The 23161-nt window shown below is 39.1% G+C and overlaps 1 protein-coding gene and 1 long non-coding RNA gene across 5 annotated transcripts in view; one reads left to right on the plus strand and one right to left on the minus strand.

The window, feature by feature from the left end:
* The window catches only part of WDR75 (WD repeat domain 75), a 41452-nt gene extending 26477 nt beyond the window's left edge, over positions 1-14975 (minus strand). For 2 of the 3 annotated variants that reach the window (XM_032637310.1, XM_032637308.1), the window contains exons 1-4: positions 14835-14974; positions 9015-9144; positions 3319-3384; positions 2340-2430 (exon numbers count right to left, since the gene is read on the minus strand). In XM_032637310.1, coding sequence (XP_032493201.1) covers positions 2340-2430; positions 3319-3384; positions 9015-9144; positions 14835-14920 — 373 coding nt within the window. In that variant the 5' untranslated portion in view covers positions 14921-14974. Of the gene's footprint in view, positions 1-2339; positions 2431-3318; positions 3385-9014; positions 9145-14834 lie in introns of all 3 variants that reach the window. The other variant, XM_032637309.1, reaches the window with a different exon arrangement.
* A 220-nt stretch (positions 14976-15195) lies between these two features.
* The window catches only part of LOC116756913, a 190364-nt gene continuing 182398 nt past the window's right edge, over positions 15196-23161 (plus strand). Inside the window, exons 1-2 of one of the 2 annotated variants that reach the window (XR_004350784.1) lie at positions 15196-15514; positions 17728-17908. This is a non-coding gene — a long non-coding RNA (uncharacterized LOC116756913). The remainder of the gene's footprint in view (positions 15515-17727; positions 17909-23161) is intronic. The other variant, XR_004350785.1, reaches the window with a different exon arrangement.

The following is a 23161-nucleotide window of genomic DNA, read 5'->3' on the forward strand; positions in this document are numbered from 1 at the left end:
AATTTCTATCAGAGACTCTGGTTTTGGACTGTGGAGCAAAGATGAAACAAATAAAGAAGGATATGTTAATATATATTTTGAGATGCCAGTCACAGGGAATCTTTTTTAGCCTTATTCACATTTTTATATAGTAACTAGATTTTCACAGGCTGAGTGCCCACGATGTGCCGAGTACTGAAGAGTAACACTAGATTCCACCATGAATAGAATTCCGATTACATTACAGCATTTGAAGTTTCCAGTTAACTCCAAAAGGCTAATGACTTTAGATCTGCGTGAGACTTACTTTAGATCTACAGTTTTCTATACTGGCTTGCACATTAGACTCAACTGCGGGAATACTTAAATAAACAGACAGGCCCCACCACAGAGAATCTGACATTTTAAGTTCCTTGGAGTGATTGTAATGTGTAGTCAGTGTTAAGAATCACTTGTCCTACTGATATGGATAAAAACTTTCATTACTGTTATTGGCAACTACCCCTCTAACTGATGAATCATGCAGTGTGTATGGGGAGTGGCTACCAAACTAGAGTGATGAGCAGAACCATCTGGGGAGACACAAAAAATGCAGATTCCTAGACCAAATCTCAGACCTAGTGAATCAATTGTCAGGGAGTTTAGAAACATGAATTTTTAGTAAGCATTTAGACAGACATTAAGAATGCACAGGGCTTCCCTGGTGGTGCAGTGGTTAAGAATCCACCTGCTAATGCAGGGGATATGGGTTTGAGCCCTGGTCTAGGAAGATCCCACATGCTGCAGAGCAACTAAGCCCATGCGCCACAACTACTGAGCTTGCGCTCTAGAGCCCGTGAGCCACAACTACTGAGCCTGCATGCCACAACTACTGAAGCCCGTGCACCTAGAGCCCATGCACCAAACAAAAAGTAGCCCCTGATTGCCACAACCAGAGAAAGCCTGTGCATAGCAACAAAGACCCAACACAGCCAAACATTAAAAAAAAAAAAAAAGGACCCAATGCAGCCAAAAGAAATAAATTTACAAAAAATAAAAAACTCCCTATACTTTAAAATAGTCATCTGGTAAGGCAACTTAATTATTTTAAGAAATACACTGCCATTTCCAAAACATTTTTTGGAATGTCGCTTAGAGGTAGTTTATGGGCCACATCAGAAATCTAAACTTACAGCTTTTATTCTTTCATGTCACATTTTTTTTGCGATACGCGGGCCTCTCACTGCTGTGGCCTCTCCCGTTGCGGAGCACAGGCTCCAGACGCGCAGGCCCAGCGGCCACGGCTCACGGGCCCAGCCGCTCTGGGGCATGTGGGATGCTCCTGGACCGGGGCACGAACCCGCGTCCCCTGCATAGGCAGGCGGACTCTCAATCACTGCGCCACTAGGGAAGCCCTCATGTCACATTTTTGATAGATAAAAATATTACTCATTAACAGAGTTGGCACCAAATGACTTTTAGCTAAAAAAGATTTGGCTTCACAGTTTTAACTATTCTCAACTTACTTAAAAGTCCATGATATAACAGTCTGTAAATTTGTTTTAGCAAAACAAACAACAAAACTCCTCAAATTCCAAACAAAAAAACCACTACCAGAACCCCCAACAAAAACCAAGCCAAAGCCCCCCTGCTCCCCCCCGAAAGGATTCACTTAGCTAATGAGCTGTGAGCCAGTCTAGCTGACTGCCCAGTAACCAGTTTAAAGCTGGCCTATACTTTGAATTCTGAATACAACTCTATTTTAAGCAGGACAACACAGCGGGGACTGGCATTCTTGAAGTCTGAGATTAGAAAAATTCTTTGGATATATCCTTCATGTCAATGTTAAATGTATTAAATTTACTGCTAAAGGACAATTAGTTGTAACCACTGAAGATATTCTAGAAATCCTTAAATGCTCTGAAACATGGCAGTTTCAATGGAATAATGTTCCAATGATAATGAAAATATAATAATAATTTAGCCACACTATTAGTTCCTAATCACCTGTTTTCTATACCATTTCCTCCAGATTCAAGATCAATGAATGGGTGTTCAGTGATGGGTAAAGTAATAGTGATGCTTAAGAATGACAGATTTAAGGTCAGTAGGAAGACACATATAGCTCAAAACAGCTTTAAAATTGGAGTTACCTGCCCACTATCACAGCCATTTATTAAGTAATCATTCCCTCATCAATATTTCAGAAATAATACAAAGCCTCCCCAAAATGAATGCAATAGTGATGAAACCAATTTAAAAGCCAACTCCAAAAACTTAACTTCACACTAAAACCAAAATGTTAAATCTGAGACACTGTAAAACGTAAAGAGCCACTCAATGCTATCTATAAATGTATAAAAAAATTAATTATACTATACCTGGTTTTTCTTTATTTATTGTAACAAAGACAGAATCCTCAGCACAGTCAAGAGTAAAAAGGGCATGAAGTTTACATCCAACTATGAAAGTCTGAAAGATAAAAAGCACCATATTGTTCATTCTGTGTACCCTGCTAAGTTCCATAACAGGCAGGATTTTTTTTTTTTATCCATTTTGCTCACTGCTATATTGCGAACATCAGAAGAAAACCCGGCCTACGGAGACACTCAATACATATTTGTTGAATAACCTTTTAAGTTAATACATATATAAATCTACCTGTTTCTTATCAATGGTTTTACAGTATTCTATTGAATGACTATCAAATTTTAACTGACCTCAAGATTATATTCAATTTTTTTTTCTACCATGAACAATGTTTTAAGAACTACATATACCTGCCATTATTTCAACAAGAGATTCGTAAAGGTGAAACTGCTGGAGCAAAAGGTATTTATTCAGTTTCATTCTCATTGACTGTGTACAAAAATGTCTATTTCTCTACACTTTATCGCTATATTTTTTTCAATCTGCAATTTGGATAAAGTGACAGGGAAAAATCCTGTGTTGTCTATTAATTTACATTTAATTATTAACAAGGTTAAGCATCTTTTCATGTTTATTGGCTATTTGTTATTTCTTTTCTGTGTATTACATATTCTTACTTTATACCAATTTTTTTCCCGTTGGGTCATTAGTTCTTCCTTATTGGTTTTTGGTAATTTTTTGTATATTAGGGATAATAGCTCTTGTAAATATTTTCTTTCCGTTTCATTGCTCATTTTTTGGTTAAAAAGGTTTAAAATGTTATATAGTCAAATTTATCGTTTCTTTTATGGTGAGTGAATTTTATGATTTGTTTAGGAAGGCTATCTAAAAGGTTGGGCCTTAAGGAAGTATTCAATAAATAATATGTCTGTCATTAAATTATGTTGCCATTCCTCTTCACATAATGAAAATGAAGCTCAATCCACGTACCTTTATCAAAATGCCATCTGTATAGTCCCACAGTTTAATCATGCCATCAAAGGAACACGAATATAGCTAGAAGGGTAAAAATAGTACAAAACTGATTAAAAAAAAGAACTACATGAAGATATCAAGTAACTTAACTGCTAATACAGAAGGCATTGCCTGTTCATTAATTCATTATCAGCTTTAAAGAGGTGAAATCATTTATTTATAGTTTTTGCAAAATAAAAAATCTTATCACAGCTCTTTGTAGAAATCAGACCTATCAATTTCAAGTTTTAATTAAAATAAAGAAAAAAGTCAACCCTCTGTCTTCAAGAGGGAGATGGTAAGGTATTGAGTTATGAATAACAACACTTGAGAGTTTGTTGCTATTTTCCCAGAGCCCAGTCCTTTATCAGCAGAACAGCTTTTATCTTACATTGGTATCAAAGGAGTGTCTCTCAAATGATCTGAGAATGTTCTTTTTAAAAAGAAAAGTTTCCAACCCATCATGGACCAATATTTTTGTAAAATACAACTTAAGTTATTATGTACTTGGATGCTGTGGCAATGTCAAAGTGCCCTAAAGTTTTAGACACTCAATTTCTATACTTATCTCATTGCAGACCTGTAACCAACGGTTTGTGGCACTGGTCTGTGGGCCATACGTTGGTACCAACAGAATGCCTTTGTAGCATGTTTTTATTTTTGTCCCACAAGACTGAATTTTACTAAAGTCACACTGGAGTTTTTCGTTGCTGTTACTGTGGAAACACTTTACTTAAAATTTTGAGTTTTTTTCAAGAAAGATGGTAGAGTAGGAGGACGTGGAATTCACCTCCCACCACGAACACATCAAAAATACATCTACATGTGGAACAATTCTCACTGAAAACTAACTGGAAACTGTCAGAAAGAGTCCTATACAACCAAGGCTGTAAGAAAGATCCACATGGAATGAGGTAGGCAGGGAAAAGAAGCAATCAGGTTGGGACCTGTTCCACTGGGAAGGAACACAGAGGACAAAGGAGATTACATGGGCAGAGATCTGCCCTGTGGACTGAGTGAGTGGTTTGAGTCACATACTGGGTGCTCCAGTCCTAGGGTCTGACACAGGGAAGAGAAGTTCCCTTGGCTGAAGTGCTGCTGGGACTAACAGTAGGGCAGTGGGAAGCCTGTATTCCACTCAAGAGGAGAGCACACATGTGGGCTTGCTCCTGAGGAAGAGGGTAGATTGAAGACTGCCTTAGTGGCTGCCTGGTTTCCTGTGACCGCTCCAGTATACGCTCCAGCCCTGCTTACTTCATGACACAGCTCCACACTGGAGAGAGGCCTGCCGTGACTGGGGAGAGAGCTTGGCTGTGCAACACAGAAGCAACCTAGCACCTCCATCTCTAGCCCCACCTCTAACCAAGGTGACAGCTGCCAGCACACCCCGAGGAAAGATGTGACTTGTAGTTCATGTCAAAGCCAGCTCTCTTACCAAAGGCACTGAGCACATGCAGACTGCACAGGGATGCTCCCACATAAGGATACCCCTTCAAGATTGGTATAATTAACCAGTTCACCTAAATTCATAGATACAGAGAAAGCTAAGCAAAATGAGAAGACAGAGGAACTGGTCTCAAAAAAAAGAGAGAAAGAAAACCCCTGAAAAAATTAATGAAACAGAAATAAACAATCTACCAGATAAAGAATTCAAGTCATTAATAATAAGAATGCTAACTGAATTAGGGAAAAGAATAGATGAACACAGTGAGAATTTAAACAAGGAACTAGAGGGAAAAACACACAAAAACACCCACTCAGAACTGAAGAATACAATAACTGGAATGAAAAACACACTAGAAGGAATTAACAGCAGACTAAGTGATTCAGAATGCACAAGTAATCTGGAAGAGAGAATAATGGAAATCACCCAAACAGAAGAACAAAAAGAGTAAAGAAAGAAGGAAAGAAGGAAAGAAAGAAAAAGAAAGCAAGAACAGCTCAGAGATCTCTGGGATAACATCAAGAGTACCAACATTCACAACATAGGGCACATTATAGGGGTCCCAGAAGGAGAAGAGAGAGAGAATGGGGTCTAAAATGTATTTGATGAAATTATGGCTGAAAATGTCCCAATCCTGAAGAAGGAAACAGATATCCAGGTATAGGAAGCACAGAGGGTCCCAAACAAGATGAACCCAAACAGAAAACCCTAAAGCCTCCACTGAAAAACTATTAGAATAAGTGAATTCAGTAAAGTTGCAGGATACAAGATTAATATACAGAAATCTGTTGCTTTTCTATACACTAATAATGAACTACCAGAAACAGAAGAAAAAACAATCCCATTTAAAATCACATCAAAAAGAATAAAATATCTACAAATAAACTTAACCAAGGCAGTGTAAGATCTATACTCTGAAAACTATAAAACACTGAGAAGAAAACCAAAGATGATACAATGAAATGGAAAGATACCCCATGTTCCTGGATTGGAAGAATTAATATTGTTAAAATGTCCAAACTACTCAAAGCAATCCACAGATTTAATGCAATCCCTATCAAAATACCTATGACATTTTCAACAGAACTGGGACAAATAATCTCAAAATTTGTATGGAACCACAAAAGACCCCAAATTATGAAAGCAATCTTGAGAAAAAAGAACAAAGCTGGAGATATCATGCTCCCTTACTTCAGACTATACTACAAAGCTATAGTAATCAAAACAGGATTATACTGGCACAAAAACACAACACAGATCAATGGAACAGAATAGAGAGCCCAGAAATAAATCCACATACTTATGGACAATTAATATACAACAAAGGAGGCAAGACAGTCATAGGAGAAAAGACAGTCTCTTCCATAAGTGGTGCTGGAAAAACTGGACAGCTACATATATAAGATTGAGATTAGAACATTTCCTCACACCACGTACAAAAATAAACTCAAAATGGATTAAAGATATAAATGTCAGACTGAAAACCATAAATCTCCTAGAAGAGATGACAGGCAGAACACCCTTTGACGTCAATCGTAGCAATACATATTTTTTGATCTGTCTCCTAAGGCAAAAGAAATAAAAGCAAAAATAAACATATGGGACCTAATTAAACTTAAAAGCTGTGTACAGCTAGGAAACCACAGACAAAACAGAAAGACAACATACTGAATGGAAGAAAATATTTGCAAATGCTATGACTGATAAGGGATTAATTTCTAAAATACATAAACAATCCATACAACTCGACATCAGAAAGATAAACAACCTAAAGAAAAAAAAAGATAAACAACCTGATTAAAAAATAGGCAGGAGAACTGAACATTTTTCCAAAGAAGATATACAGACGGCTAACAGGCACATGAAAAGATGCTCAACATCGCTATTAGAGAAATGCAAATCAAAATCATAATTAGATATCACCTCACACCTGTCAGAAGGGTTAGCATCAAAAAGTCTACAAATAACAAATGTTGGTGAAGATGTGGTGAAAAGGGAACCCTTGTACACTGCTGGTTCACCCACTACTGCAAAACAGTATGGAGGTTCCTCAAAAAACTAAAAACAGAACTACAATGTGATCCAGCAATTCAACTCCTGTGTATATACCTGAAAAAATAAAAATAGTAATTTGAAAGGATACATGTACCTCAATGTTCACAGTAGCATTATTTACAATAGCCAAGACATGTAAGCAACCTAAGTGTCCGCCAACAGATGAAGGGATAAAGATGTGATGTGATATATACACTCAGCCATAAAAAAGAATAAAATTCTGTCATTTGCAACAATATGGATGGACCTAGGAGTATTATGCTTAGTGAAATAAAACAAAGAGAAAGACAAACAAATACTGCATCTTATCACTTACATGTGGAATCTAAAAAATAAAACAAATGAATATATATAACAAAACAGAAACAGACTCACAGATACTGAAAACAAACTAGTGGATACCAGTGGGGAGAGAAAAGGGGGAGAGGTAAGATAGGGGTACAGGATTAAGAGATACAAACTACTACGTATAAAATAGATAAGCAACACAGATATATTGTATAGTGCATATAAATAATAGCCATTATTTTGTAATAACTTTAAATGGAGTTTAATCTCCACTACTGAAGAATCACTATACTGCACACCTGAAACTAATATAATATTGTGAATCAACTCTACTTCAATTTAAAAGTGGCAATTTTAAGATTTCTTCCAGGGAGGACATGGAATCACAGAATTGAAATAAAAAATGATGGAGTAAGAAAATATCTATTCAAGCAAAAGAATTATATTAGGTAAAAAATATACACCAGCATTATTACATATAACATGAATCATGAACACAGATCAGTAAAATATAACAAGGCAAACAGAATCACTATAAGACAATGGTTATACACAAATACTGTGAGTTCAGAGTCCACAGAATCTCTGGCACCCACCCCTTCACCTCAACCAAGCCTGTTGTTAAACCTGGTAATACAGACTTCACAAATTCCAACTTTAATTTTCTCTTCTGCTACAAAAAACATTCAAATGGTACACATAACCATAACCTCTTTTCTCAAGTCCTCAGAGGACAGCAAGGACAAAATGTGTGCTTGAACCCTGCAGAAGAGCTACTTAACTATGATTTTCAAGAGTAGCTCATTTAATTTTAGAAAGAAAAGATCAGTGTTAGTGTTACTTTATGCCCTATTTCTTTTATGACAACACAGTGAATGGCAATGCAAATCCATTCTTAAATTAAGCAGTAACTGTCAAGTTGGCTGAGACTAATCCAGAAAAGGGGAACTCGATCAAAAACTAGAGCAAGTTTTTTTTTTTGCGGTACGCGGGCCTCTCACTGTTGTGGCCTCTCCCATCGCGGAGCACAGGCTCCGGACGCGCAGGCCCAGCGGCCATGGCTCACGGGCCCAGCTGCTCCGCGGCATGTGGGATCTTCCCAGACAGGGGCACAAACCCGTGTCCCCTGCATCGGCAGGCGGACTGTCAACCACTGCGCCACCAGGGAAGCCCCAGAGCAAGTATTTTTGAGATAACTCTAGCAGCTTTGCTGACACTTAAGAACAAATTAAAACAACCATTTTATTGTTGATTTCTGAAAAGCAAGGGCTGTTTTGTGGGGAGAGTGGGAAGGTCCAGGCTCCACTAGATCCCCAAGTTTGTTCTGAAATTAACTGGTTGATCCACTGACTGAAGAATCCCTTCTTCTTGTCTAGATACTGGCCCTAAGATTTGGTGACATCTGCATTAACACTAAAGAGCCTCGTCTGTAAAGAAATAGATCTACAAAATCAGTACCTCAAAGATGCATTCCAGAAACCAAAGAGTTCAGAGGTCAAATAAATTTGAGAAACACCCAAGACAATATACCCCTTCCGGATATTCACCATGCATATAAAGGACTTGAGAAGACCTATAATCAAGAAATTCATTTAACTGTGCCAAATCCTGAATTTCAGAAACTATACAAACAAGAACCCCTTCTTTCAAGTAACACCTATTAGCATCCTGTGAACAAATGATTCACAGAATACACCATGAACAATGTAGTTCTAGGCTGTGACCCTATTTTAATAATTAAAAATAAGTGAAAACTATACTAAATCAGAAAATCAAAATAGGTATTTCCCTGATCATCACCTAGAAAGCTTCTCAGCCAAATTCAATTCAAAATTTTCTTTCAACAATAAAGCCGATATTAAAATATTTGACTGTAAATTAACACCTGTAGATGGTTCTTGGGGTTGAGCTGGATTCCAGTCACCATATTTCTGTGCCCTTGCAATATATGTACACATTCTTCTGTAGCTGTGCTATAAACTTTAATAAAGTCTCCAGAGACACAGAAGACATACCTGGAAATAAGAGAGAAAAATAAGATTCACATACTGTATAGACAGCATAATCTTTTTATTGTCCATGAAAAACAAAACAAAAACCAAAGCTATAACATGCAACAGAGATTTCTTTCAAAATAATAGTTTAAGAACTGTATATTCAAATTGTGCTGCTTAAGCCTATGGGGACATCTGAGGTCATTTAGTTCACGAATTCTGAAAGTAGATCAATGATGCCAAAGTCATACCTCTGACCTGTTCCAGGGGCAGAGGCTGTATGGAATCATCCTGCAAAAACAGCCAACCTAACCAAGCTGCCTGTTCACTAATGGATGCAGACACTGTGCTACGCCTTCACTATCAGCTATTATTCTGCGGTGGTTCTACTAACAGCAGTGTCTTCCCCTGTCCTCCAACTCTCCATCATTCATTGCACAGACACCAGCCTACAAATACGAAGTCAAATATTCTTTCTAGTCAGTGAGGTCTCTTAGATAGCAAAGTATAAAAACTTTATGACAGTTCTTTTTCTTACTCCCAAAAAGCTGACTTTGCTTTTCTGGATTTGTGGCTTTCTTCCATATATCAGAGGCTATTAAATTATTAACTGTGGTTAAACAGGGGTAATATTTGTTTAACTTTTTTCATAATAGATATAACCATAAGACAAAGCTCAGAACTGCAAATCTTCTAGCATCAAATAAAAAATGTTTGCTCTGTGCCTATTACATCTGACAGCATATGTGTCTAACATGGTGCTTTCTCATATACCATAGAATGTACAAACCACAGAATCCTTAGGCTGGACCTCTTCTCTGTGCTCCCAAAGTACCCAAGGCATGATTTGATCTGGGTACTTTCAAACTATGTTGAAATGTCTCATTTATGTAAATATCCATCTCCCTTATCTGGCCATATGCTCCTATAGGGCAGAGGCCCTATTTATCTTTGATTTTCAATGTCCAATCCAGTTTGTCAAACAGAATATGCCTGATCTTCAAAGGTTTTTTTTTTTTTTTTTTTTTTTTTGCGGTACGTGGGCCTCTCACTGTTGTGGCCTCTCCCGTTGCGGAGCACAGGCTCCGGACACGCAAGCTCAGCGGCCATGGCTCACAGGCCCAGCTGTTCTACGGCATGTGGGATCCTCCCGGACCAGGGCATGAACCTGTGTCCCCCGCATCGGCAGGTGGACCCTCAACCACTGCGCCAGCAGGGAAGCCCTCTTCAAAGGTTTTATAAACTATTTAGACAAAATGAACCAGTAAAAAAATTATTACAAAATAATCAAAGGGTAAATCTTCTAATGCTGACTGGGGTTGCTACTACCCTATTTTATCATTTTTAAGACACTTGATTTTCACATGGGATGCATCTTATAAGTGCTGTAACCAGGGGCCATCGTTGTGTTCAACTGTTTATAAGATCAACAAAGTACAAGCAACAAAGCAACCGAGGTACATGGATTCCCCTTTGGTTGGACCCTCCTCTCCATTCCCATGAGTACCCTAGTTCTTGCCATCTCCTGTCTGGACCACTCTTAAGGGCTTCCTACAGTCTCCAGGTGTGGGCCTTTGATTCAACCTTTCATACTCATACCAGACTAATTTTACAAACTTGAGCATATTACTTCCTTAAATAAAGATAAAATTAAATGAAACTCCTTCAGTGTTTTCTCACTGCCTTCAGGATATGATCCAAATTCCTATGTTTGACTCCAGTCTGACTGGAAATACTTTTTCACTTGAACAGTAGGTTAAGTGGTTCAAAACTCCAACGACCCCCTCGCTCTCCCCTGCTCCCCATTAGCATCAAGTCCTTTAGGCAGTGTTTCCTGGAGATGTTGGTGGGTGAGGGGGCACTGCTGTTTGCCAAGAAAACTCCCCTAATTGATTCTGATATTCTTCCCCAGTGGAAAGCAATTTCCTCTCTCCTTGCTCCTCAGCAGGGAATGACTTTAACTGTTTGAATGCAAACCTCTAGAGAAAACACTCTCCACACTTGCACATTCTGCTATCTACTGAGAACACTTTCTTTCTGACTACTTCTTTAAGATTCAGCTCAGGGGTCTTTCCACCAGAAGTCTTCCCTCATCTTATTCCAGATCAGCACCAGTCCTAACATGCTTCTGCAAGGTGCGGGGCTTAACTCTATCCCAGCACTTTCTGCACGGTGTTATGAGAGAACTTCCCCTCCTTGAGGGGAGGAACTGTGTGTTTACTTACTTCAAATAATAACAGAACAGGGTGTGGTAGAAAAGGAGGCATTTTTAAAAAGTCAAACACAGATGGGTTCGAATGCCAGCTTTACTATGTACAAGGCTGAATGATGTTGAAGAATTTACCTAACCTTTTTAAACCTCGCTGTTCTCCACTCGCAGAGTTATTATTATAAGGATTAAATGAAACAATGCATGCAAGTGCAAGCTTGGCATATACAGCAAACACTCAATAAATGGTTCTGTAAAATGAGGATAACAATACCTACAACCATGCAGACAGGGGATGCATGTAAAGCACCACCACAACGCCTGTCACACAGGACTCAAATCATCTTTGTTGATCAAGTGGTGAAGTAAGAAATTAGGGATGTTTTCAGGCAGGAATCAGGATTTAAATGAGGTTCTGAAGGATGCATGATTTAAGGGCTGGTAAAGAAAAAGAAGAGCAACAAAAAACAGTAGGGAAATAACAACATGGTACCTACGAGAGACAGGGAATGTACCTATGTAAGTAGCAAAGTGTGCACAATGGGCACTAGCAGGAAACACAGCCCCATAAGCAGAGTTGAGCTAGATCAGGGAAGGCCCTGAAAGTCAGACATAAGAGCTATAGTTAAGGAAGGCAACAGAACCCTGTTACAGGGTTCTGAGCAAGACTAGGAATAAGAGTTACAGTAATGTAACAGCAGCAGTATCCAGAACGATCTGCAGGGGAAAATACCTAGAGTCAGGGACATCGATTCTGTGTCTGTGATAATTTAGAAATGTAAAAGGCAAGAATGACTCATTGTTTTAGTTTTCTATACCCTAGTAACCTACTGCTATAATACATAGCACCATATAACTGTGAGAGGCGATAGGGTGTGATGCAAACAGTGTCGGACTGGGAGTAATACTTGATAGGGGGATGCCAGGTCCTTTCGTGTACACCTCACCTCCCTGCTTGCCTCTCATAATAACGCACTCAAGTAGGCAGAGTAGAGTTTTGTCCTAGTTCGAAGAGGACCTAGTGACCAAGAGAAAGCTGTTAAAATTCCACGATTCTGTTGTTTCATTTACTATTTCAGTTTTGATAAGCTCCTTGAGGTAAAATACAAAATTATTTTATTCCCCTTTGTATAAGTTAGCCAACCTTGTGGCAGCTTTTAGATAATATTCAAGTCCTTGGTGAATTCATTATAACCCTGTTAATTTGCCAGAAAACTGGTTTAATTATTAGCTTCTATATATATGAAAAAAAATGTATCTCTAGATCTCGACCAAGTTCCCGTCCTGAATTTCTGCCTAAACACCTGCTACACCCACCTGGTTGTTTTAAAGGTACTTTAAACTCAACAGGCACATGTGAACCCTACATCTTCTCCTCGTTAATCCTAATTGCTAAATCACTCCAAAACTCTGTCTTTTCTCTTCATCTTCATCATTATCTTAATTCTGGCCAAAATCATTTCTTGCTTGGATGCCTGCATTAGTCTTCTAATACCTGGCCTATAATGTTCTAGACTCTTCTCCCACCACTTGCCTTCAGCCTATGCTGCAAGTATACTGACCTTCTTATGCACATGACACCCCTCCCCCGCCCCAATTTCAAGTTGCTCACTTTGCCTGGTTGCCCTCCCCCCAGTATCACGGAAGGGGCAAACTCCTGTTAGTTTTGCAAGATCCTACTGCTGAAGGGAAACTTTCACTGTGTAACTCCTCCTTCGGTGCCATCACTGCACCTTGAATATGCTAGCCTAGCCACCTCTCGCCTCTCCACCACATACTGTATAGTTTTATAGAGTTCTCAGATTAATATTATTGAGGAAACACAATCATGTGTCCCGCCCTCCCCTCCCCACCAACACCTTATCTGCAGAATTAAAAAATACACTCTCTTTGGACCAAACAACCAAGAACTGACTCTATGTTCCCTTTAGAACCTCATTTCCCACTAGCTCTCTTCATATACCATTCCTACAAGCTAACTGTACCACAGTCCTCATGCTTATACTGTGCCCCCTATCTGGAATGCCTTCCATCCATATCCCGTAGTCAAAATACCATCCATCCATCTACGTCTAGCCTAAACATCACTTCCTCATCAACCTTCTCCATCCTTCCAGTTTGAAGTACTCTTGTGTCTTATGGGATCCCAAAGTGCCACTGTATGAAACATCTGTTACTGATTATCTTCTTTTCCTCACTACACTGAAAGCTCTTGAAGGTAGGATCAATCCTGGAATTATCTTAGTTTTTGTCATCGCAGCTTGTTATAAATACATAGCTAATAAATACTTAAAAATGAATTGTAGGACGAATCAATTTTCACTAATCAAGTGAAATACAATGGATCCCAGTATAATGAATGAGATATACAAACAGTACACTGGAGGAAGAAACTGGATATAAGTCCAAAGTGGCAGAACTTTGGCAATCTTCCTCTGGTTCACAAGATAAGTATCAACAAAGCCCTCTTTATTGTAAAGACGAAGGATTTTTTTTTTGCCTCTAAGGCATTTTATGAAAGCTCCTTCAAGTCATGCATGCATTCAATAACTATCTGCCATACACCCATAGCAAGACATTGCGGGGCATACAAACTTTCATAAGATACTACCTCTACTTTTCTAAGATAGAAAGGGTTTTTACTAAGTGTCTCTCTATCCCTAAGTGACTTGAAAACGTTTTTTTACATTGTGTCACTTCTAGATGATGTTGACAATAGAGCAATGATGGAGACAGCTGACGTATATTGAGCCATTAAGTGCTAGGCATTGTTTGACTCGCTCTATTTGTACTGTATTAAGGCATTTAATCCTCTCAACAACCCTACAAGATGGATTACTAAATATTATTCCCCTTTCATAGATGAGACAATTGAGGCAGAGTTTAAGAACCTTGCGAAGGGCACACAATGGATGAACTGGGTTTACTTAAGCTTTCCAGCTACACTGAGCTCCTGAGGAAGGGGACCAGGGCTTACACGTGTTTTTATCCCACACAGAATCTAATGGCAGTTTTTACGCAGAGCTCCAAAAAGGTTGCCAAAATGCCTTTTTAGGGGGTAGAAAAGTGTGGAGAAATCAGAATCTTCAATCATACAGTAATTCCAAGTCACGATTCGGTCCGAAAAGGGGATACTCCTCGTGGTCTTGCAAGAGCAGTAGCGTACAAATCCGTGCCCGGACCATTTTCCCAGCCGCCCCAACGCCGAGCCGATTCTAGATACGTGGGTTGGCCCGGGGGCCCCTCAATCTACCTGCAGGTCCGGGAACGGGGGAAGCGCGCCCCAGCCTGAGGTGCTACGGAACTAAGGGGTTCTGAGTCCTCTTACAGCACACGGGCACCAGCTCCCTCCCGCTGGCCCTGCGGTCTCCCGCACGCGCGACCCTTCCCCGAGCCCAGAACCGCCTGCTGGTTTGTCCAGACGCGCCCGACAGTTCTTTCTCTCCATCCCCCGGGGACTCACGCCCCTCAGCTGGGCCTGCAACGCGTGGCGGCTTCTTACTTAGAATCTGCAGAGAACACCGCTCTCCTGAAGTTCAGCTCGCTGCCGCCACAACGAACCACGCGGAGACTCTCCTCCTCCACCATCTTCGCGCAAGCGCAAGGGCTCGCTGTCGCCGGCCCCGCCCCGAGCTTCCCCGACGGAACCCGGTTGATAGGGCGTTTTCCCCAGCCCACAGACCCCATCCTCGCAGGGCTCCTCTAGGCCTCCGTCTCTATGGTAGTTCTCAATGGTAAGACCCAGCGCCTGAGCGGCCATCTTTGGTTTGGGCAACGTCAAATTAGGACGTGTGAAAAAACGAAAAAGCGAAACATAGAATGCATTTATATTAGATCCATCTAAACTTTTATTTAGAAAAGATAAATTTCTCTCCGGACTTGTTAATCTGACTCTAAAGTTTCTTACGCCGGAAGGGAAAGGTGGCCCGAAGTGTGTCAGATGACTGCCAGTCCTTTCCCATATCCCGCCAGGCTTCACGTTTCTCTTAACTTTGATTCAGGAGCTGCGAGATGACGCCAGCGTTTTGCGCCAACAGCATTCCTGGTCGCGCAATTGAGTTCTTGGTTGGAAAGGTAGCGTTCTCTTTTTGCACAGCTGTTAGCTCCTCTCGTTAGCTGTCACTTTGTTCTGTTCCTCTGAGCAGAGCATACGTTCCTACAGAATCTTCACAGCTCCAAGAGGTTTGCTTTTTCCTTTGGACACCTGGCTCTTACTCCGGGATTCTGGTTTCTGTTTCTCTCCCTGGTTCATTGGACCTTCTTGGCCGATCTGACATTGCACTCTACGCTGGCCAAGTTCCAGGGCCGCTGCTCCCTGGTTTGCTACTGTTTTGTGCGTGTTGCCATGGTTTTAGCTTCCGTAATTAGTCGACCGAAGTCCTGAACTCTGAGAAAGTTTATGCCTCCATCTCCATTCCTTTTTATAAACTTATGTGTGTCATTTTCGTGGCCCCTGTATATTAGCGGGTGCTTATCTTCCTCCCTCCCTTCCTCCCTCCTTCCTTCCTTCCTTCCACCAATCCCCCCTGTGCTGGCTCTGTAACACTCCTAAGGGTAAAGAGCCAGTGACAGGTTAACTTTAACAAGAACAGGAGATCTGCCTTGATTGTGTAGAAAATTACCACATCCCTTCAGTGTTTCTGGAGGCAAATAATTACTGAGAGCCTTCTATATGTGAGACACAATGCAAGACAGACGTGACTGCTGCCCTGTTACCTTCTATGGGAGAGAGACAAAAATGTTTAACAAACGAGATGATCAGAGATTGTGTGCCGAAGAAAATAGAACAGTAATATAAGAGAGAATAGTTTTCTCTGAGGAGGTTTAGGCTTAACCTGATGAATATATATTTGTTAAGGTCGTGTAGGTTAAAAGATGATATTTTAACAATTCAATGTTAATACAAATTTGATATAAAATAATTCAATGCAGAAATAGAATGGTCTCGGTAGATCCTATACCCTATGAATATCTCTCCACCATTAAAAGTTTGGTGTATATGCTTCCTGATATTTTTCTAGGCATACATACACCTTAACATTATTCTCCAGTGCAATGCAAGGCACCATGTATTCTTTTTTCCCCTCTCTATATGCTTTCACTGCAGTGTATACATATTTTAATCTTTTTGATAACTGCATAGTATTTCATAGAGCAAATGTGCCATAATTGATTGTCATACTCTCAAAGGTGGACATTTAGTCATTTCCATTTTTTAAAAAGTGGCACATAGTGCTACAGGACACATAAATTTGTGACAGTGTTGCTGTAGGAGAGCTTCCTAGAATAGGTATTGTGGGGTTAAAGGATATTTGCATTTTTAATTTTTTTATTTTTTGTGGTACACGGGCCTCTCACTGTTGTGTCATCTCCCGTTGCGGAGCACAGGCTCCGGACGCGCAGGCTCAGCGGCCATGGCTCCCGGGCCCAGCTGCTCCGTGGCATGTGGGATCTTCTCGGACCGGAGCACGAACCCGTGTCCCCTTGCATCGGCAAGTGGACTCTCAACCACTGCGCCACCAGGGAAGCCCTGCATTTTTTATTTTGAGAGTATGTTTTGTGGAATAGAGATACGTGTTACTGGGAAAACCAAGAGGAATAACTAATGGCAGCCAAAAAAAGGGAACTATTTAAAATTTTGGGAAAATCCATAAGAGGAGGGAGTATTATAAGAGAGTATGATTTCTTAAGAAGAAATCAGGAGGGAAAAGGATTGATGAAATGGTGTAAGGCAAATGAAGTTGCCTATACATACTTTATCAATGAACAACGATTGAAAGGTAGCAAGGGTGGGGAGTTCACTGTTTAAAGTTAAGAGTGTAATGTGGAGTCACTTTTTCAAGAATTGTTAAGTATAATGAATTCTGCTTCTTAAGTCTAATATTTCTTTTCATATACTGGCATTCGTATATCATACAACAGTCTTTGTTGATTGGCCTGCAAACACTAAAATAAAAGCAAAATTTTCTAAAGTGTTTGGAGGACTGGAAAGAAGTAATAGAATACTGAGGGTGATAGAGGTGGCTAGATACTCTCTGTACATGGTTTCAGATACTTCCCTAAGCATTTCGTAGAAGAGAGCAAGGGAAGTTTGGTTCATTTATTGAGTTGAGCATCTTTGACAGGTCTTCGGTTCTCTTCAGCTCTCCTCTTTTCTTTCTGCGTCCTCACCAGAATCATCTTTAAAAGTCCCTTCATGAAAGTACTGACTTTTCGTAGCACACACTTTAAAACTTTTCCAGCCTCTATCTTTATCCAGTTCCAAGGCTGCTTCCATATTTTTAGGTATTTGTTAGTTACAGCACCACCCCTTTCTTGGGACCAAAGTCTATTAGTCACAGTTCTCCAGAAAAACATAACCAATAGAATTTATTTATTTGTTTGTTTATTAAAAGGAATTGGTGCACTCAATTATGGAGGCTGAAAAGTCCTACAATGTGCAGTCTGCAAGTTGGACACCCTGGAAAGCCTGTGGTGTAATTCAGTCTGAGTCTGAAGGCCTGAGAACCAGGGGAGCTGATGGTGTAAATCCAGTCTAAGTACAGGAGAAGAATGACGTACCCGCTGAGCAGTCAGGTAGAGAAGCAACGAATTCTCTATTCCTCTTCCTTTTGTTCTACTTAGGCTATTAATGGGCCCTGAATGATGCCCACCCACACTGGGGAGAGCAATTTGCTTTACTGAGTCCTTATTGAGTCCACAGATTCCAATGCTAATCTCATCCGAAAATACCTTTACAGACAAACCTAGAAATAATGGTTAGCCAAATACCTGGGCACCCTGTGACCCAGTTAAGTTGACACATAAAATTAACTATCACACTGGGCAACTACTAATCTGTTCTCTGTCCCTATAGTTTGCCTTTTCCAGAAAGTTGTATAAATGGTATTATATAGTATGTAACCTTTTGAATCTAGCTTCTTTCACTTAGCATAATGTATTTGAAATTCATGTTGTATAGATCATTGGTTTTCTCATTTTTATTGCTGGGTGGTATTCTATTATATGGATATTCCGCAATTTGTTTATTTGTTGAAGGATGTTTAGTTTTTTCCCCAGTTTTGGAACTTATGAATAATACTGTTTAAACAGTAATTTGTAGGTTTTTGTGGGAACATAAGTTTTCATTTCTCTAGGATAAATACCAATAAGTGGGATTGCTGGGTCAAATAATACGTTTAAATTTTTAAGAGACTGCCAGACTGTTTTTCCAGTTTTGTACCATTTTGCATCCTAATCAGTAAATTTTGAAAGTTTTAGTTGCTTCATATCCTTGTCAGCACTTGGTGGTGTCAGTATTTTTAATTTTACCCACTGTAATAAGTTTATAGTGGGATTTCATTGTTTTAATTTTTATTTCACTAATGACTAACAGTGTTGGGCATCTTTTCATGTGTTCATTTCCTATCTGTATATCTTCTTTGGTGCAGTGTCTTCAAATATTTTATCCATTGTTTTCTTGGTTGGTTGTTTTCTTATTGTTGAGTTGGAGATTTCTTTATATATTTTGGACACAATTCCTTTGTCAGATATGTGAATTATAAATATTTTCTCCTAGATTGTGACTTGTCTTTTCATTCTTCTAATAGTGTTTTTCACAGAACTGAAGTCTTAAATTTTGATAAAGTACAGTTATCACTTTTTTTCTTTTATGGATCGTGCTTTTGTTATTGTATCTAAAAACACTTTATGTATTCCAAGTTTATGAAAATATTCTATGTTTTACATGAACAGTTTTATACAGTTGACTCTTGAACAACACAGGTTTGAACTGTGGGTCCACTTATATGCAGATGTTTTTCAATAAATATGTTGGAAAATTGTTTTGGAGGTTTGTGACAATTTGAAAAAACTCACAGATGCACTGAATTGCCTAAAAATATCGAAAAAATTAAGAGAAAGTTAGGTATGTCAGGAATGCATAAAATGTATGTAGATATACATTTAATAAAAATATATGTTAATTGATTATTTTGTTATTGGTAAGGCTTCTGGTCAATGGTAAGCTAGGAAGGGAGAAGGAGGGTGTTCGTGAAGACTGGAAACATGGATAGTATTATTTTGTACAGATTGAGGGCGTAATATAATTGGAAAGTAACACTGCAAAAGAGAACTTACGGTTTTCTTTAGTAGTAATTTTTTTCTCAGATTATTAAAATGATAACTCAAAAATTAAAAATTGTTACTGAACTTTCAGATTTCAATCTGAGAGGCTAGGCAATAAGGCATAGCTTCATAAAGCTAAAAAAAGTTCCACAATTTAATGACAACTGTGCAAAATAAGCCATTAAGTAGACTTGCAAGTCCTACCAACATAAAAATCAACTCATACAAAACACTATACTTTTAAGTACCTGGCCTTAATAAATATTTTATGCTAGTTATATCCCCAAGGATATTCTAGCTATTCATACCAACCTTTTACTAAATTCTCCTTAATATATATAAAGCTGTAGTTAACGTTAGCTACACATAGGAACCACCTGGTGTGCTTTAGAAAATAATGAAACCTGGTCCGGTCCTATCTTCAGAAATTCTGACGTAATTGGTCTGCAATGTAACCTGGACATCAGTTTTTTGTTTTTTTTTTAAATTGTGGTGAAAAACACATAACAAATTTTTTTATTAGTGACATTTAGTACATTCACAATGTTGTGCAACCACCACGCTATCTAGTTCCAGGACATTTTCATCACCCCAAAGGAAATCGTTTACCATTAAGTATTTACTTCTCCCCCCATCCCCACAATTATTAGTGGATAGATATAAAACTTTGTGTGTTGATCTTGTATCCTGCAACTTTGCTGAATTCATTTACTAGCTCTAATAGTTTTCTGTTTTGTATTCTTTAGGGTTTTTTATATGTCAGATCATGTCAGCTGTGAATAGATACTACTTCTTCTTTTCCAATTTGGATGCCTTTTATTTCTTTCTTTTCTTTTTTGTTTTTTTGCCTAATTGATATGGGTAGAACTTCCAGTACACTGGTGAATAGCAGTGGTAAAAGCAGGCATACTCGTCTTATTCCTGATCTTGGGAGGAGAGTGTTCAATCTTTCACTATTAAGTATGATGTTAGCTGTGAATTTTTCATATGTCCCCTTTATCATGTTGAGGAAATTCCCTTCTCTTCCTAGTTTTCTGAGTGTTTTAATCGTGAAAGGATGTTGTATTTTGTCAAGTGACCTTTCTGTGTCAGTTGAGATGGTTGTATGGGATTTTTCACGTTGGCTGGACTGCAGTCATCTGAAGGCTTGACTTGACTGGACATCCAAAATGGCGCACTTATGGTCGGAAGTCGATGCTGACTGTTTGCTGCAAGCTTACTTGGGGTTATCAACCAGGGCACCGAAACCTGGCGTCTCTGACATAGCAGTCTTAGGGTAGTTGGAATTTTTTTTTTTTTTTTTTTTGGTACGCGGGCCTCTCACTGTTGTGGCCTCTCCCGTTGCGGAGCACAGGCTCCGGACGCGCAGGCTCAGCGGCCATGGCTTACGGGCCCAGCCGCTCCGCGGCATGTGGGATCTTCCCGGACCAGGGCACGAACCCGTGTCCCCTGCATCGGCAGGCGGACTCTCAACCACTGCGCCACCAGGGAAGCCCAGGGTAGTTGGAATTTTTACGTGGTGGCTGACATTCCTCAGAGAGTGTCTTGTGGTCTAGTGTCAAAAGTCATATAGGGTCCCTTCTGGTCTATCACAGTAGTCACAATTCTGGTCTAGCTTGTATGGAACTTGGAAATCATTACTTTCACACTCACAACAAGAAAAAAGAAAGAAAAAAACAACTGAAAATTAACAATTCTTAGGTCCATCAAATAATTGAGGTCACAAGGAAAAGCACTGCCCCTGCTCCCCAAACTGGAGACAGGCAGATAGAATCACAGCATATCAGAGCAGATGCCCAAGTGCAGAGTGCCATTGCTGGAGCAGTACTTGGGAAAGAAAACTTAAGCTATAATTGACAAATTATTGGAGGCTCAGTGTGGACAACTTTGATAGTTAAAAATTCCAAGGGGGCCTAGCTGCATGAGTGTCCCCACACTTTCATATGTTTTATCTCCAGGAACCCTGCCAGGTTCTTACAGTGTAGATGGGAAGATATTTACCAAGGATGAACCTACATTGTCACATCATAATCACACAAGGTCCTAGCTTACCTAAGGGTTCACTTTTAGTGTTGTACATTCTATGGCCTTGAACAAACATATAATGACATATATCCAGCATTATAATATCATACAGAATATTTTCACTGCCCTAAAAATCCTCTGTGCTCTGCCTATTCATTTTTCCTCTTCAACTCCCACTCCTGGAAACCACTGATTTTCTTATTGTCTCCATCCCTAGTTTTGCCTTTTCTAGGATGTTATATAGTTGCAATCATACAATATGTAGCCTTTTCAGATTGGCTTCTTTCACTTAGTGATATTCGTGTAAGTTTCCTTCATGTCTTTTCATAGCATTATAGCTCATTTCTTTTTAGTGCTGAATAATAATATTCCATTATCTGGATATACCACAGTTTATTTATTCATTCAGTTGATGAGGATGTGACATCTTGTTTGCATTGAAGTTTTGGCAGTTATGAAGAAAGCTGCTATTACATCCATGTATAGGTTTCTGTGTAGATGTTAAGTTTTCAACTGCTTTGGGTAAATACCAGGGAGTGCTATTACTGGATTGTATGGTAAGGGTATGTTTAATTTTGTAAGAAACCTCCAAATTGTTTCGAAAGGGGCTATACTAATTTGCAACCCTACCAGCAATGTATGAGAATTCCTGTTGCTCCACATCCTTGCCAGAATTTTTTGTTGTCAGTGTTCTGGATTTTGGCCATTCTGATAGGTGTGTAATTTTATCTTTTTAATAACACATTTTGCTTCCTAATTCAACAAACATTGAATAGTTACTATAAGACAATGTCCTGGTTCCTGGGGATATAAAGATGAGTTAAGACATGGTACATGGTACATCAGAGAGGATCTTATATTGAGGAATATGGACACAAAAGTGATCTTGGTCTTCAAGGTATCATAATGCAATGTTTCCTGCATTGTGGGTTCCTAATTACCATTTACTGGTTGATGATTTATTAGTATGTAAATTATCTGGGAACAGACCCTATATTCCTAAAGTATTTAATAGTATTTGCATGCCAGACATCTGAGCTGATGATGACGACTTCAGAACTAGGTATGAAAACCATTATTTAAAAAAAACTACGACTGCAAAAATACAGATATACCACATGGTGGCACCAAAGGTGCATCATTATTTTTGTAGGTTTTGTGTTATATTGTACTTCAGTCTACCAGAAATTATAATTATCGTATTAGCACATTGAAAAATATTTTTAAATATCTAACTAATAATTAAACTTAGTAGAGTGTTATAGAATGAGAATTTCTTAGTATAGAAGCATTTAAAAAGATCTTTGCATCTTTACTTGTCTGTTTTTACAAAAGATGTCTTTAAGTTCTAGAACTCCTATATATTGTTTTGGAATCAGATTCCTCTTCCTTCACTGTCTTATCCCTCTATACTCTAAAAATTTCATGAGCATTAGAAGCTGTTCTTTGACATTTGGGTTTTGAGATGGGGGTCATTGGTGGCTCACAGATTATTATGTTGTGTAGAATGTGGACCTAATCAAATTCCAGCTGTTAATGGTATGTGTAGTTCTTTTGCAGACAGGCTTCTTAAGCATGTTGCCTAAGTTTAATTTCCATGTGTAAAGTCATACTTCAAGTATGTAAACTGAAACAGATGTTAGTACTCTGAGAATGTATTTGGTGCATGAAGGAACAGTTCCCTAGCCTCTTATTCCA

The sequence above is a fragment of the Phocoena sinus genome, chromosome 7 (assembly GCF_008692025.1).
Source record: "Phocoena sinus isolate mPhoSin1 chromosome 7, mPhoSin1.pri, whole genome shotgun sequence".
Classification (NCBI taxonomy): domain Eukaryota; kingdom Metazoa; phylum Chordata; class Mammalia; order Artiodactyla; family Phocoenidae; genus Phocoena; species Phocoena sinus.